The sequence below is a fragment of the Anabas testudineus genome, chromosome 6 (assembly GCF_900324465.2).
Source record: "Anabas testudineus chromosome 6, fAnaTes1.2, whole genome shotgun sequence".
Classification (NCBI taxonomy): domain Eukaryota; kingdom Metazoa; phylum Chordata; class Actinopteri; order Anabantiformes; family Anabantidae; genus Anabas; species Anabas testudineus.
This window is the reverse complement of record NC_046615.1, coordinates 12148628-12166036: the sequence shown is the minus strand read 5'-3', so window position 1 is coordinate 12166036 and position 17409 is coordinate 12148628. Positions and strand designations below refer to the sequence as shown.

At 43.0% G+C, this 17409-nt stretch overlaps 1 protein-coding gene across 1 annotated transcript; it reads right to left on the bottom strand.

Annotated features, from left to right (window-relative positions):
- Nucleotides 1-640: 640 nt before the first annotated feature.
- Nucleotides 641-16312, bottom strand: kcp (kielin cysteine rich BMP regulator). Its single transcript, XM_026366381.1, has 46 exons — nt 15676-16312; nt 14564-15096; nt 14332-14404; nt 13447-13751; nt 13178-13346; nt 11778-11851; nt 11571-11664; nt 10814-10896; nt 10639-10732; nt 10466-10545; nt 10279-10364; nt 10080-10170; nt 9860-9959; nt 9679-9764; nt 9454-9547; nt 9209-9358; nt 9033-9139; nt 8864-8957; nt 8610-8783; nt 8451-8533; nt 8265-8358; nt 7821-8003; nt 7559-7729; nt 7282-7455; nt 7098-7180; nt 6921-7011; nt 6759-6841; nt 6497-6670; nt 6006-6185; nt 5651-5915; nt 5334-5416; nt 5149-5242; nt 4904-5077; nt 4734-4816; nt 4365-4485; nt 4170-4252; nt 3842-3941; nt 3656-3741; nt 3137-3239; nt 2910-3052; nt 2556-2728; nt 2218-2329; nt 2031-2132; nt 1782-1946; nt 1400-1700; nt 641-1280 (listed from the first exon to the last, which is right to left on the bottom strand). Exons 1-46 carry the CDS (start codon nt 15776-15778, stop codon nt 1060-1062), a joined length of 6315 nt encoding a protein of 2104 aa, XP_026222166.1. The 5' UTR covers nt 15779-16312; the 3' UTR covers nt 641-1059.
- Between the last annotated feature and the right edge of the window lie 1097 nt (nt 16313-17409).

Below are 17409 nucleotides of genomic sequence, written 5' to 3'. Positions count from 1 at the left end.
TAGAGGGAACCTGAAACACTTTGCAGTACAGGCGACTCATAGCTTCAGAGGAAAACTCTGCTCCGACAGACATCCCCACAGATTGGTACAGACCGGCAATAAAATCCTGAGAAGAAAACATGGACATTAGTTGTGGTTAATGCAATTGTCACACAACATCAAAACAGCTTACCTGCTCCATGTTTTCACCTCTGTGGGTTGTGAATAATACAGGCCATTACTATGGTTACAGCTGTCCTCTGGACAACAGCTGGATCATGTTACCAAGCAACAAAAGTGACAGTGTATCTGTCAGAGTGAGACGCAGTGAAGTGAAATGGGATCCATGACCACATGACACCAGTAAACGACTACTAGTGAAAGTTTGTACATCCCAGTCCATAAATAAGCCAGCGTGGCTTCTGTAAAGAACCTTGAAATTGGTACAAATCATGAAGAGACTCGTCTCCTGGCTGTTCTCATACAGTGTAATCAGTTGAGTTCATAAGCAGTCGCTGGTGGTAAGAAATGATCAGAAATAAAATAAATTCAATCTCAAATGATCCAAACATGTAAAAAGTTTCAGTTGGTCTGTTGTACATTCACTAAAATATTGTCCAGACTGATGTGTCAACACAACAGCAAATGCAATACTGCAATTATTTGTTACAATTTTGTTTATTTAGACAAACTGGAGACAAAAAATACCTGAGATTATGTACTTACTGTATAAACAGTCAGTCAGTGCTGAAATAAACCTGTACAGTAAACAAATCCTTTTTCGCTGCGAATAATACAGTTTTTCAAATAAAATGTTTCATAAATGTGTAAAAGGAGTCGAAATATTCAGTGCTGCCTTTTCATACACAATATAAACTGTTTTAAAACACATGTATGTATTTCACGATTAGTGAAATAGTTATTAGTGGATCACTTCAGTCGATATGTAGAATTCAGTTCAGCAAAAGGGATGTTTTTACAGTTCAAATTTATTCTTTAGCCACAGCAACAGAAGATTTATTAGAGGTGGCATGTGTGCATTCAAATTTAATGTCTGTTCGAAAACAAGCAGTTCACGCATTATGAAGAGTTTCCATGAATTATCTTGGGGCACTTTTCTCGCTGTATGCAGTAGTTGTTGTGTAAAACCAGACCAGCAGGACACTGACAGCCCGGGACACAGGGCTTGAAGCAGTGGCTCTCTATCACACCGAGGGGTACGTCCACATTAAAGCAGGTTACGGGACACGGGGGACCACATTCATCAAACACAAAGCCCCTCTCCGCTGGACAGCCCACAGCTGTGAAATACAGCAGCAGAGAAAAGAAAAAAGACAACTTTGTGACAAGACTGCAACAATGTGTAATAACAGCATAATAATCAGCTGCTAACATGTCTGTGTTGTCCAGTGTCACTCACCACACAGTGATGGGCTCCTCCAGTGCAGGACAACTCCGGCCTCTCTGCACTGACCTGCATAGGCCTCCAGTGTTTCACAGAGACACTCGTCAGTATTAGCCCCGCAGGCACAGAGATCGTACACGCATGCTCCGTACCATGATTCAGGAGGCACCACACGATGGCAGGGCTTAAAGACGGAAGACTTCAGGACCTTACAGCGAGCGTTGGCCTGCTTCTTGGCCTGGTAGCCTGCGTCCTTACAGGGGTCAACATCCTCACCCGGTCGACAGGATGAGAGGGAATTGCTGCTATTTCGGACCTAAGGTGACAGTTTTTATGCATGAGCAGTTGAAATACTTGTTTTCATACGACAGTCAGGCTTTATGTCCATTGGCTTTACCTTCCAGCTGTTGCCAAAGTCAGACTCTGATAGGCTAAGTTGTCCACTGGGCATTCGGAGGTCATCCTGGTGGTAGTTGTTGAAGTTTCCACAGAGACCACAGGTGTGGCTCTTATAGGAGCCGGGCACACTCACTTCCAGGTGTGATCGACCGCTCCAAAGCACCTTAATATGGACCAGTGGGTGCATTTAGACAGTATATCAAATCCCATTTTATACAAAGGGAGAAAGAAAGGGGAAAGACCGCACCTTCAGGCCAATGTTGGTGTTCAGTAAGATGATGTTGGTTTGACGTTCTATATAGACGTAGGGTTCTCTGAGGAACGGCAAAGTCACAGCTTCACCATTGACCTGAAGACAGCAGGAGTGGCTGAGTGGGACGTATAACATAAATGAGACTGTACACAATCATTTGCAGGACTTAAAACACACAGACCTTCACAACCCAGTTCTGGAGCAGCTGCACCGTGACGTCTCCTATAAACACAGTCACCTCTTTGGTCCAGGATACTCCGTTACGTCCACGATCGTCATTAGTTGCATGAATACTGCACAAAGAGAAGTCATGAAACAGGGAATAAAGCTGAAGTTTACTGACACACTAGCATTTTTTTTACTTTATTGACAAAAACATAAAAACTTCAATCTGCTTCTTTCTTCGAAGATCACACATTTGTAAGACCCAGTCTCTCGGACTGATTCTTTTGATAGATTTAAGAGGCAAAACTGTTAATGAAAATGTGTTTGCATCCTTTAACATGATGACTGTCTCACCTGAAGTCTCCACCCTCACAGTCCTGCGCTAGGACATACGTGCACGTTCCTTGGAAGTGCAGCATGCGGCCGTCGAACGTGCGATAATGAGGGTCGCCGAAGGCAATGCAGGTGGCTGGACGAGGCAGGCAATGAGGACAGCACAAACCTGGGACAACTGCCGGCATCTCATCCTGAGAACAAACACACATACACACAGATTGGCTTCACTGACTGGGTAAGTGATGAACTCCAGTGGGAGGGCAGTGTCTGCAGTGTCAAAATGATGATGAGAGATGTCAGGTATTTGACGTCTCCACAGACTAAAGGGCTACTGTAGGTTGCTAACACTTTGTGTTTGTTTGTGATACTGACGGTTGAGCAGGTGATGGGAGGGCAGCGTTCACTGTGACAGTGTACGTCTCCATGTACACACGTACAGCTGGTGCACTCATCCACTTCCCACTGTTCATTGCTGTGATAAACTGTTCCCAGGTACGAACACGAGCCGACTGAGTCTATAACACACACAAACACAGAAATAAACATACATGACAAACATGTTGGGCAAAAACTGCAGTTAGTGATGCTGGCAGTAATACCTTGGCATTCATAGCAGCATTTCCCAGGAAGCTTTACTTGTTTCCAGCCGTTCAGACAGAGCACAGGTAAACACTCTTCAATGTTGCATTCAACGTAGCCCGACTAGAGAGACATAAAGAAAGAACAGAGGAGATGTTTAAACGATCTCACAACTTTTGACAGTAGAATTAATTCCTCATGTGAACACAAGAAGTAAAAGTGTGTCATATAAATGCATCATAGAAGTGAAAATATTATTGCATATATACTGTACAGCGCACTGTTTCAGTCAACAGTGTATTAATAAGAAAGAATAAAGGAAAAATACACTTAAAAATAAAACTTACAAAAAATAAATTCTATCAATATTCGTCTTTTCCTGTGTCCAGCTGAGCCATTCAAATTTTCTCTCTTTTACATTCAAGTCTGTGCAATATCTTATTTTCTAAAGGAAATCTTGTTCTGGAAAGTGGTGCGTGAATTAATGTTATATATAATTACTTGAGGCTATGCGTGAGGAGTGTTCCTGTACAACTCACATTACATGTGCACGCGACACAGTCGTCGTCGCTGTCCTTCCAGAAGCTGCCGTTGGCCACTCTCTTCTGACCCTCAATCACACATTCTGTATGAAACACAGCAAAAGCCATGTTAGGACATGTTAATACTTGAATTGTGGTTTAAGATGAAATCAACAGTGGAAGAAATGCTGGTCCTAACCTCACCTTTACACACAGGGCAGCACGAGTCTGGAGGAGTGAACTGTTCATTAAGAGGGCAAGTGAGTGGGAGGCACATTTGGTGTACACAAGTCCAGGTCAGGTCCTACAACACAGATACAGACTCACTTCACTGCAGACAATCATTTATTAGTATGTTGATTGTAGTTTACAGTAAACAGATGTCAAAGTGCTGAGATGTCAGACCTCAGTGTTTGACAGACTCCACAGGAAGCTGTCAGTAATTTGTAAATATTTTGCTCTTTCACTCACTTTCCTGTTTGCAGAACAAACTTCATATCACTTAATGACCATAATAATTTTTGTCTGGTACCTTGCAATGGCAGGTAAAACAGGGGTCATCTGTGGCCAACACTTCGTTCCCAATCAGTGTGGCGGTGCAGTTACTAAGAGGCTCTAAACACACACAAATAACACACACGCATACACATATATTCTAGATATCTGTCAGAGTTAACAGCAGACTATACAATACTGTAGATTAGAAAAAACACAGTTTAGTACTGACGTGCACAGACAGGACAGCAGGAGTCTGGTCCAGCAAACAAGATGTTGCTTTTAGGACAGTCAACCAGACTGGGACACTGTTTTCGGTAACACCTCAGGTGCTGTTCTCCATCTGGCATCACCTGGCATAAAAACATGTAGGATTATAGTTATATAGTTAATACAACTTCTATTTCTATTACTACTTTCACTACAGCATCTGTATTCTTTCTATTGAAACATATCTGTTTTGGTCTTAGATGCTGCATGGTTAAAAGACGAATCTACAAAACTAATACAAGTCAACTAAAAATGAAAATATTTCTGCCACAAAGTTAAGTTCAACATAAAACAGACACACAATTGACATCAGGTGTTATGTGTCCCATACCTCACATGTGCATATCTGGCAGGGGTCATCAGCTGGATTGAAACTGTCCCCTGGGCCGTACACTCTGCCCTCAAATACACAGTCTATTTAAAACATTCATAAAAGGTTATGAAATGTGACTTCTAATATGAAATGTGCAGTTAATGTGATTTAGACACTCATTGGCTTACCTGCACACATAGGGCAGCACTCCCCAGGCACGCTAATGAAGTTTATACAGGGAGATAGACAGTGTACTTCAGAGCAGGTAGTCACCCCATCCACACACATACAGGTCATACAAGGAGTAGAGTCTGCGAACCAGCTGCTGCCCTCTATATGCTCTTCTGCTTCATACACACAACCTGAGATAGACAATCATATTACTGGTAAATCTATTCCCCCATGTGATTGTAATTCTTATGGGTCTATTTACCTCTACAACGAGGACAACAGGCTCCCGGATCGGTCACCTGATGCATACATGGCAGACTGGGACACTGACGAGACGCACATTTGACCTCACCTGCCTGCAAGACTCAGACAGATTCAGCACATAAATATGAGGTAGGGTGCAAACATTGGAGGGAAATTCAATGAGATGTTAAATAGATGTCAGACCTGGCAGGTGCAAGTGGAACAGTGGTTTGAACTCAGGGTCCAAGACTGTCCATCACTAAACTCTTGTCCATCCAGCACACACACTAAGACCAGAGACAAACAAAAGACACAAATGGCTTCTCTCATTAATGATTTTAGGCATTTTTGTATTAATATATAATTAGGATTAAAAAGGACAAAGAGAAATTAAGAACATTTTGCAGATAACCTCTTATATTGTCTCAATATTACCTATACTACAAAAACTGTTTCTGTGCTTGAATTAATTCCCTCGAGGTTTCATCTCCCTGTTGTCTTAAAAAATATATAAAAAGTACCTGTGCACTCTGGACAACACTGTCCTGGCTTGATAATGGGTCGAGCACATGGTGTTGGTGGACAGACAAGTGGAACACAGGTGATGGTGCCTCTGACACATGTGCAGCGCTGGCAGGGGTTGGAGGAGGCTGTGAAGGTGTGACTGTGAGAGTGCACCACACCCTCATACAGACAGGAGTCACAGATGGGGCAACAGGTTTCTGAAGGGACTGGATGAGAGCACTGGACTGGACAGGGCCTCTTTTGACAGTTCACCACCTCATTCTGGTCAGAGGGAGGGCATGAAAAAGGATGAAGTGTGGAAAAAGAGAACAGTATGAAGGATAGTATTGATGAGAGAATGATCATACTGACCAGACAGGAGCATGAGGAACAGGGATCAGATGGTAAAGTAAAGGTGGAGCCAGACTGATACTCAGTCCCCTGAAGAAGACAACTGCCTGTGCAGACGGGGCAGCACTCCCCTGGACGGGTCACTGTGCGCACACAGGCAACTCCTGGACAGGATACACGTGCACACACCACCCCACCATTCTACGCATGAAGACACATTTCGAGTCTGATTAGGTTACTGAATAGTCCTCGAAGATAAACAAATGTTTATTTCGGCAAGAAAAATAGAAACTAAAATCAAATGCTCATTTTAACGTTTTCAGTTTTACAGACATATTATTGTTTATGAATCATTTGTAAGTAAAACACTGTTTAAGCTAGAGGTGTTATGTCCACATGACCGAAGGGTAGTGAAGCCACCCTGTTTGTTTGGGTCTCCAAACAACTCACTAAATTGTGATTGTTGGCAGCCGTTAACGCTCAGATCTCAAAAAGCAATGTATGTGTTGTACCAGACAGGAGCACAGCTGACAGTGGTCTGTTGGGTGTGGGAACCTCTCTCCATTAAAGCAGTTTCGTCCATGAAAGTTGCATCCGTCACACACTCCACATTCACAATCTCCCAGACCTGGGTGTGGACATGACACAGCGGGGCATCGTCGCCGAGCACACACCACTTCTCCTCTCTGTGAAAGAAGAGATCATCACAGATCAACCATGGCTTTGCCATTGCACTGAGTCACTGACTCGATGTTTAATGCTTCTCCCACTCACTGAGCATGTGCAGTCCTGACACCCTCTCTCTCCTCCTGGACGGATCTGTCCATCAGCATAAGTCACACCTTGGAATTGACAACCTATACACACATAATAAAATGTTCATTATTTACACACTACGCAGAGAAATTAACTGCAACATGTGCAGTGCTTGAATACCATCACAGACAGGACAGCCACATGCGTTGGTGACTGGGTGTGGGCAAAGAGCTGCAGGACACGACTTCTTCACACATTGCACTGAACCGCTCTGTAGAAGAAGAAGCATGACATGTTGTCTTAAAATGAGGAACCAGCAGGAGTGTGTTTGCATAACTGTCTGTGTGTTGATGCTACCTGGCAGGTGCATTCGGAGCAGGGGTTCCCTGGGTCAGGGATCGATTCCCCATTGGTGAGAACTGCACTGTTATAGAAACAGCCTATAAAAAACAGGTGTATTTGGTTATTTTGTCATTATGGGAATAATAAACACAGCCTGAACTAGAAATGTGGGGAAGAGTTTGATTCCCCCTTTACGTACGTTCACATTCGCCACAGCATTGTCCAGGTGGCTTGAAAGGGTGGGTACAGCCTCCATAACAAGGCACTTTGCTGCACGTGACCTCTCCTCCATGACAGAGACACACACCACAGGGGTCGTGGTCATTGCGAAACTCAGTGCCATCAGGATATTCCTTACCGTGAAACATGCAGCCTGAAAATGAGAGAGTGGTTTCCAATCGAAGCAGTTGAGGTCAGCAGGCATATTGAGACATTTCTTTCCGAAAGGTCATGTTGCTGTGAAGATTTTCACTCACCATCACAGGACATGCAGCACTGTCTCTGAACTGGGTAGTTACAGCTGGTGGGTGGACAGTGTGTGATCGCACAGTGAACAGAGCCCTCGCGGCAAACACATTTGGCACACGGGTCTGACGCATCATTCCATGTCTCCCCATTAGCTCTCTCCTGACCCTCATGTAAACAGCCTGCAAGATACAATTAGATGTAGAGAACATATTGAGACTAAATGTGCGGCTTTACAGGCTGCTTTGTCTTTGGGTTAACCTTGAGTTGTACCTTCACAGGAACGGCAGCACTCCTGCGTGATTGGGTGAGAGCACGAGGTGAAGGGGCAGGGCTTGTGCTGACAGTGAACTGTCCCATTAGTACAGGCACACAATCGACAGTTGTCAGACGGGTGGTAGAAACGCTCCGTGTGTCTGTAGGGGCGTTGTTCATACACACAGTCGGATGGAGGAGCTGAGGGAACATTATGAAAAAGTCAACAGCGTGGCTCATAAATGACATTGAGTCAGTGGGACAAGCAATAATAACTAACCCCTGATGCTTTTAGAGCAGCAATACTCAGGAGCAGGTGCACCTGTCTCTTTCACACCTCATGTATCACACTGCTTCACACTGAATCTTAACAGATGCTCACATTGTATCTTTGCTGCCCATCTCTCCCCCTGTATCTTCTCTACAACTCCTTTTGGGTTTTTCTCTCTTGCACATCCTTACCAGGACACTGGGGACAGCAGTCTGCTGGCACCACATTTGGGTTGGAGCATCGCAGTGGTGGACACCTCTTCATCAAACATTGGACGTTCCCATTCTATTAAAAACACCACAGATTGAAATACAAACCTATGACCACAGGTGTTCACACAGCAGGGTTAGTCATACTGTCACGCTCATTATTCTTACTATGCAGCTGCATGTCCTGCATTTGTCCGTAGGATGTGGAAACTCCTGCCCATTGGGATACTCCTTCCCAGCATAGCTGCAGCCTAGTGTGGAGGTATATTGTATATTTATGAGAGCTCGCTTGTAAAATGTATTTATATTACTGGTTATTTTTCTCACCATTGCAGTTGTTCTGACAGCATGTTCCTGGTAGAGGTGCACTGCAATGGGGATGTGGACATTGTGCTTGATGGCAGTCAATTCTGCCACTCACACACCTACATTCCTCACAGACACTCAAAGGATTGGGAAAAGCTTCTCCATCCACAAACACATGGTTTTCAAAGGAGCAATCTGGAAAGGTGTGAAAAATAAATCAAATTAAAGAGTTTAGTTGCTGCCTCGATTCCAAATCTGTTCCTGAAACTGTGTACCTGGACATTTAGGACAGCACTCTCCAGGTGGGGTGTATGAGTTTGTACAGTTGAGTGGAGGACATGTTCTTCTCTCACATGCTACAGTGCCGTGCTGTGGAGAAGGGAGGCTCTTTTAATAAGATTGAAGATGAACAATACAGTGTGATATAAGTGGACACATGCTCACCTGACAGATGCAGATGTGGCAGTGCTGGTCAGGGTTTATAAACCTCTGTCCATTGCTATAGATACGGTGGTTAAAGGTGCAGCTTTCACACACCGCACAACAGGAACCTAAGATGAAATAAAATAATATAAATAAATAATAATAATAATAAATAAATCTCAGACACACTTACTTACCAGTGATCTTGGTCGGGTGCAGGCACTCGGTGGGGGGGCATTGTGTGTGCGAACACGAGATCTCTCCATTCACACAGGTGCAGCTGGAGCAGGGACCCTCGGGTTGCCAACTAGAGCCTTCTTCATATTCCACTTCCTCCAACACACATGCTACAGTAAGAATAGTGAAGCTGTAAAAATATATATTTATACTGTATATCCCGATAAGCTGCACCTGCATGTGTGTTACACGTGTAGATGTTTACCTTTGCAGACTGGGCAGCAGAGATGTGCATCTCTAATAGGGTTGGAGCAATGGACAGGAGGGCACCTCTCTTTGCGGCAAATTACATTTCCACCCTAAAACACATAATATCCATGCAATGTAACATTTCTAATAAACTGTTTTTATGTCAATTTAAACAGTGAAGAAACCGTTAAATGCTTGTGAAATGCTGAAGACAGGTCCTGAATACACAATAGGGACTTACCTTACAGCTGCACTGCAGGCAGGGTCCACTTCCAGCAGGACTGAACACTTTGCCATCAGAATACACCCTCTTATCATACTCACATTCTGTAGGAACAAATACAAACTGTGATTATGTTTGCTGACATTGACGAAAGCAGACTGAAAAACATAGATAGAGTACATAAAAAAAAAACACTGACCATCACATGTGGGGCAACAGTCTCCTGTGCGTTTTGCGGGATGACTACAGCGTGTGGTGGGACATGATGCATCCATACGTTCACAAGACACTTCACCTGCCTAACATGTATGTAGACAAAAAGAGTTTAATGTCTCTTGTAAACCTTGTAAACACATCATACGGTAAGTCCAGTAACATGAAGTTCACATTACCACATAACTTTTCAAGAGTGTACTCACAGAACAATGACAGTGAAGGCAGGGATCCCTCCTGGAGGAGAACCTCTGTCCATCTGTATACACCCTGGACTCATACTCACAGTGCTCACACCTGCAGGTCACATCAACAAAACATAAAAATCAGAACGAATAAGAATCAAATGAGATGGAGTAATGCAGGCTTCAAAGTGATATAGATGAGATTACACAGGTTTAGTACCGTGGGCAACAGTCTCCTCCATGATGAACAGGGTTTTGACAAGACAAGGCAGGACAAGGAAGGGGAGAGCAAGTCACATTTCCATTCTGGAAAAAACAAACACAGTCATTCACTACCTGAGAATAAAATGATTTTCTGATTAACTTCTTAAGACTAAGCTTTGGTAATTTAACGTGTGGTAACATACCACACATGTACACTCTAGACAGCTGTCTCCAGTGGGAATCACAGCTCCATTAGGAAAGTTGTGACCATTCACACCGCAGCCTAGAAGACACAAATGAGCACACACTATATATCTGTATTCAACTGAGCACACACAAAAAGTACCCATCATAGTAAATGAATGAAAAAACCCACCCTGACAAACTGGACAGCAGGTGTTGGCTGCTGGAGGAGCTGGGTTTTTACAGGGGGTGTGACACTGCTCCGTCTCACAATGGACATGACCCTCCTACAGAAAAGAGTGATAAGTATCTCGACAGATCAAGATGATAAGAAACGTGCAAACCTAAGTAGACAGTGTCAGACCCACCACACACTGGCAGATATCACAGGGACTCTCTACCGGTCTCCACTTAGCTCTGTGATCATATCTGACACCAGAGTGGATGCAGCCTGCAAACAAGTTAAATAAGTTCACTTTACCAACATCATAAGAAGTTAAGTGGTCCAACACTACAATACAGAGAGAAAGTTGTCTGTATGATAAAACCTTCAGCCGTATATAGTTATCTTTCAATGTTGAGGCCCTGTGTTCTAATGGGACATTGTGTTTGCTAAAGCAAGTTTAACAATTCAAAGCCCACCTGTTGCTGACCACTAGAAAACCCTATTATGTTAGCACATCTGAAAACTGTCCTGCTGATTAAAGAAGCAATAACGTGGTCTTTTTGTGGCCACTAGTTGTGAGTTCAATAACAGACTCGAAAACAAAGAGGCTGGAGGAACGCTTGGTGCCTGCAAACTACACACTCTAATGTATTTGTCCCTTTGCTTAGTTGTGCACCAGGGATGTTGGCAAGTTTCGGAATAAAGTTCTTTGTTTCTGGACATTTTGTGCCTGTAATCAAACCAAAACACAATTGCAAAAGGGTTTTCTAATGATTATTAACAATTTGTTTTAACAAAGGACTAAACATATAATGCCCTTCTTTCCAAAACAAGCACAATGTGGTGTAGTACACACCATGCACAATACTGGTATTTCACTGGTCTCTACATTGTAACCGGTGCAGGTCTAAGGCACAGTAAACGTTTTATACAGCACAATTTTTCATCTGCATCCTTACCTCTGCATTGCTGGCAACAGTCCCCAGGTAATGTTTCCGTCTGTATGCAGTCAAGTGTCGGACAGGGCAGGGGAGAGCACTCCCTGTTACCACTCTGTGACCAAAGGAAGGATGCAGAGGTATGAACAGAAAAATGTTTAGGCGTTGTTTGGGCTTAAAGATGCTTTTGTGAGTGTGTGTTAGTATAGGTGTGCATCGAATACGCACCTTGCATGTACATGTCTGACAGCCATCTAGAGTACTGTAGGACACATTATGAATGGTACCATCCACCTCACACCCTGATGATGAGACAAGATCTTCAGTGCAAACACACTTTTAAGCTTCCACATATACAAGTGCACTCATACTTTAATTAAGAAAAGAGTAAACATGTTTGTGTAAAGTTTGACTATTACAACTGGCCTTGTCTTCTACCTTCTGTATCAGTGCACATCTCTATTTCTTTCACTGGGGAACATTTGGCTCGGCTCTTTCTCCACTAATGACAGAACAGCATGGTTCTAATGTAATATGCATGTGCTCACGCTCATACACTATGTTTTATGGTCCATAACCATAACCAGATGTGCCTGCAGCTGTTAAAGACTACCACCAGAAAGTCTATTAACACTGCAAGACATTTACTCCTTGCGAAAAAAGGAGATGAAAACTGGTCAGGGTACCAGTTTTTCACATGACTCTACACAAAACACATCAGCACACAGTCTCCCTCACTATGTATCTGTTATTTCGCTAGTGAAAAAGTTGTTTACATTGTTTGAATATTATTTTAGCTTAGCTTGGACATTTCAGGAGATAATTATTTTAATGATGACTGTCTGAAGGACAGAGCCAATGTGCTTGTGTGTGAGAGAGACCAATAATCCCATGGTGAGAGGGAGGATAGTGAGGCTGCCTACTGTGCTAGAAGCCAACAGGCATTTCCTCCAGTGAGCCAAGCATGCATGAGATCAAAGTGTGTGTGGGAGTGTGAGTCAGTGAATGTACAGTATATCAATAGTGCCATTGGGGTCTTCTGGGCTCCATGCAGAAACAATTAAGGAGTGATGGACCAAAAGGCAGACAGTGACTTATAGAGAGTTGTTATAGGGGAGTGAGAGGGGACGGTGTGCTGCTGGGCCACCTGTGTTTTACATTAGTGGTGATACACAGGTGCCCCATCTGGATACAATTTGTTTTAAGGGGGCTACAGTATATGCTACAGTATATATAGTATTCATCTGATTCATCGTGAATAAAAGGATACTTAATAGAACAGCATTAAATTTGTTTTTGTTGATATCTGGTGGTTTCAACCCGTAGATGGAAACAAAAAGATGCATCACTCCACGGACCTACGCTAATCCTCTATCCAAGTCAAATATACCTGTCTGAGCCGTCTTTGACACACTTCTCCTTTGGTGTCTGAAGAGTAGGAGCAGTGAACCCCCACAGAGTTAAAAGTCAAGATGAAACATAAACCCCTGGTTTGACAGGGGCAAGACAAACAGGTCTGGTACAGGGACATCCATCTGCACTAGCTACTGTGCTTCAACACCAGTTGAATGTGTTTTAGATTGCTGACTTGACAAATAAATAAATAAAAGAAAATAAGAGATCTTTACCTCTGATGTTAGTTTGGCATGTAACCTTTCCAGATGTGCAAGTACACACAGTGTTTATGTCAGTCTGCCAGTGCTGGCCATCGTCCACTTCATGTCCCTCCCAAACACATCGCTGCTTCACACACTCACATCCCTCAAGGTATTTTACTCGTGATTGTAAATCTACATTCTGTTATTAAACAGAAAAAACACCTACATTAGCAATATCTCATGTCATGTTACATCATATTATTGTTGTTACTGTATGCTAAGTCAAATGCTGTAGCTACCTGAGCTTTGACCATGTCCAGCATACGAGTGAGCTCATCCAGCCTCTTCTCCAGGTTATTCAGCCTGTCATCTTGCTGAGCTTCTGAAACAGATTTTACCCCTTGGGGAGATCCTGGAGGCCCCAGGACGACGCCTCTCTGCAGTTGGTCACTCTGAACATCATGTGGATGATGTTTTGTTTGGTCTGTTGGTCTATGACTGCTTTGAGGCTTACTGGTGAAGCCGGGGTGCTGGAGCCTTTGACTGCTCTCACTCTGAGAATCTGGGCTTGGAGCGCCTGTGTACTGAGACGCAGGCAGGTCATCTAGAAGTGGAAAAAGGAAGTTGGTGGGAGAAGACAGAGGCAAAAAGTTTGGAGCCTAAACAAACATCCTGGAAAAAATTTAGACCCCCAGTGCAGAATAATAGAAAAACCATTTGGGGGACATTCTGCCTATGGGCTGAAAGATATGATCTAACGCAACCATGGTGGTCCCGCTAGGATGTGATAAAGACAGGAATATCTGAGGGCTTGCAAAAAATGTTATCCGTGTTTTACTAGTTTTACAGCTGTCCCAGCACAAAAGAATTAAAAATATATTTTCAGGGTCAGTAAAGGAGAGAAGGAATGAAGCAAAAGGAAATGAGAGGAAATGACACTCCAGGCGTCCAATGTACTGCAAAGACACACTCCATGTCAAACCCACACAAAATACTATTATTAACAGATGGATGAACAACTATATGCAAACACATTGATACACATGAGCATGTATGCACAAAACTATTACAGCACTGAGCTTTTAAATGTTTAAAGCATATTAATAGTGCATAAAAATAGTTTATCCTCCTATTTAGAAAAAGTAATAAGTTACACTTAACTTTGATGTTAAATGTTTCTTTACCTGTAACACCATTGCAGAGCCATGGGCGCCTTAGATATGCTTTCACTGAAATTGCAGCTGCCTTCAAATGCCCCTGCATTTGTAAATAATATAAATACTGTAATTTATTTTATTGCATAATGCACGTTAAATATGTAATTGTAACTTACAGTAAAAAATAACTGAATAGTAAAGTTGATGCCTCAAGTTGTTGTGTATGGACAGATGTGCAGTACATGTGCAAGAAACTCACACTAAATTTGCTGTCTTTCGTTCCTGGTGTGCCGGCAATAGTGACAACAACATCTTGAGGCAGATCCAGGTTGATCCTCTCTTCGCTTTTTATGGGGACAACAACAGCCTCTTGACAGTCTACAAAAAATGTCAGCCTGTCAGGCTCCATGCTCACAGCCAACTGTACCCACTCCTCCCCGGAGAATGGGTTTTTTCTGGGGAAGTGAATGCGGGCGAATCCCCGAGCTAATCCTCTGGGTTGATGGTCCAAACTCAGAGTGTTATTGAGGGTGGAGGAGATGATTTGGAGAATTGTTGAGGATGCGGAGGAGAGAGAAAAAAGAGTGGCACTGGAGCCCGATGACTGGCGGCCCACCAAATGCACGCCCATGCTACTTTGAATGCTGGTGGACAAGACGTGTGAATATTCTGGAGGCAGAGTCAGGTAAGGTGCTCTGGGACGTATTCGATATATAACACTTTCAGAACTCTGCAGTCTGGTAACACCACTTCTATGGTGGGACATGTTCAAAGCTGCCAGAAGGTCAATCACTAGAACAGAGATAAGGCCGAGAATCAGACTTGTGACACACATCCACACTGTGTTAAATCATACTCGAGGAGGAGGACGCTGTGGTTTCTGCGTTATGATGAGTGCGAGTCTGTCTGTCAGAATAAAACCACTCATCAACTCGTCACATTGTGCTGCCACGGTGACCTCAAACACAGCACTACAGGCTATTGTGGTCTATCTGCCTATCAGTTAACACAACACAGCATGCAACTGGTAATGTGGAGATAGCTCTTCACTGCTAAAAGCTTAAAGTGAAAGTTTAGAAGAAATTGATTTTTTATCCTCCACTAACTAAGAACACTTACTCAAGCTCTAAAGTATTTATGCTCCTTGCTAGTTCAACACCACTAAATGTAACTGGTACCTATGGAACAAAACATACTTTATGACATTAAATAATGCATTATGACAAATTAAATTGCTCACAAGAAAGCTGTATATGAAGGGGTTAAAATGACCTCGTCATTAAGTTATCTAAAAATAAATGCAATGTTATTTAAAAGACAAGATAAGAAAAGAAAAATACATATGTGCACACTTAACAACTGCAAACTCACCATTCTTGTGATCTGCACCAGAGTGCCCCTGCACAGACAGTGCAAAGACCCAGAGCAAATGTATCTCCAGTAGCATGAGGGTCCTCAGTTTGCCACTTTCCATCCTCCAAAAAATTGTGCAGCCTAGATTAAAGTCCAAATATCTCACACGAACAGAGTGATATTCCCCGTCCTTTTAACTTAACCTAGTGCCAAGGACAGTGGACCGTGTGCTCAAGATTTCCCCGTTCCTCACATCTGGATGCCGGCAGGGCGTCACTCCTCTGCAGTCACACACTTACATTTCCCCCCGGGGGCCATGTCTACTCCACACTTTCACTCGACAATTTGAAAGGCAGATAATTGAGAGACTCTGATAGTTTGTTTGAAACAATGTACTATCCCAGCTTTCTGATGAGTGAGAGGTAAAAGAAAAATGCATGCAAAAAAAGTTCAGGTGTGCTGTGTGTGTGTGTGTGTGTGTGTGAGGTCACGGGCTCTCGTCTCTACCTCGTTCAGTTTCTAGTCCCAGAAGGACAGCTATGAGGGAGGACTTTTCTTCTCCTGTTTTCCCTCTTTTTGTCAGGGAAAACTATCTCCACCCAGCATTACTCAGTGGTGTTGATTCCTCAAAGACCCTTGTTTTTGGTAATCAGCTAAAACCTGGTCTGGAGACTGGAGAGGAGCCATGTGTGATGAGTGTCTGTATGTGTGTGTGTGCACAGAAAGAGGGGCGGGAGTAAACACAATGTAGTCAAGTTTCACTGCTTTGGAAACAGGCCCAGTGTGCATCCCACAGTGTTCAACCCCCCCTCTCCTCTGTCTCCACTACATTTGGCTTTTTTCCTTTTGTTGTTGTCCCCGCTCGTCCGTGCTGTGTTTGTTATTTCAGAACTTCAAGAGCAATAAGAAATTGACTACGCAGAACAACAGACATGTATTAATATATGAGTTTTTGGTGAGATTATTTACATCTAGGTGTTTCTAATGGACGGAGAAGGCTGGACAGTTTCTCATCACCCTGCTTCCAGATTGTTTTTCATACAGCTGGTGATTATATCTATTGTTGAGGGTGATTTAATTTTTGTCCACATACCAAATGATACACTGTCCAGGACTCATGTAAGTTAGTAATAAACACAAAGGTTTTCTCATAATACCTTGCTACCTGCGCTTCTGATACACACCCTGTTTGTCTGATTTGGCACTTCCTTACTCAGGGCTGATTCAGGACTCTGATACAGAAGTAAAAACTAGAGATTCCGATTCAGAAGCTTCGGTTAAGTATAGTTAAGTATAATATTTCCATTTATGCTATTTCTCTCATGATGTCTCTACATTTCAGATACAAACGCCATCCCTTTACTCCACTGTGTGTATGTATTTAATAACATGTTACTTGTTACGTTTCAGTATAAGTTTAATAATACAAAATTACACGAGATGCATTCATCCCTGGAGCCAAATTCTCAAGCTACCCAGCTATACATGGAGTAATTCAAACCTACAACAGGTTTGTGTGGTGAGGTGTTCTTGACTTGAAGTTCAGCTAAGTTATCATTTCAAGTAACAAGCTCACACGCCCTGGAAAAACAGATGTTCAGATGAGACAGTCGTACAAACCAACTGCTATCTATACACCACTTCCCATCAGGTCATCTTTTTTAACCACATCTCTGCTGACATCCAGTGGTCACATCCATTCACAGAACTGCAGATCTGTTCACCCACTGGTGATGAGATTCATATTTCCAT

Excerpts from the sequence above, each read along its gene's own strand:
- kcp (XM_026366381.1), bottom strand. The coding sequence starts at position 15,778 with ATGGAAAGTGGCAAACTGAGGACCCTCATGCTACTGGAGATACATTTG. Across the intron at positions 15,097-15,675 it reads TGGTGCAGATCACAAGAATG|TGATTGACCTTCTGGCAGCT; the intron begins GTGAGTTTGCAG and ends TCTCTGTTCTAG. Across the intron at positions 3,742-3,841 it reads GTGCTGCCCTGTGTGTAAAG|AATGTGTGATTGAGGGTCAG; the intron begins GTGAGGTTAGGA and ends TGTTTCATACAG.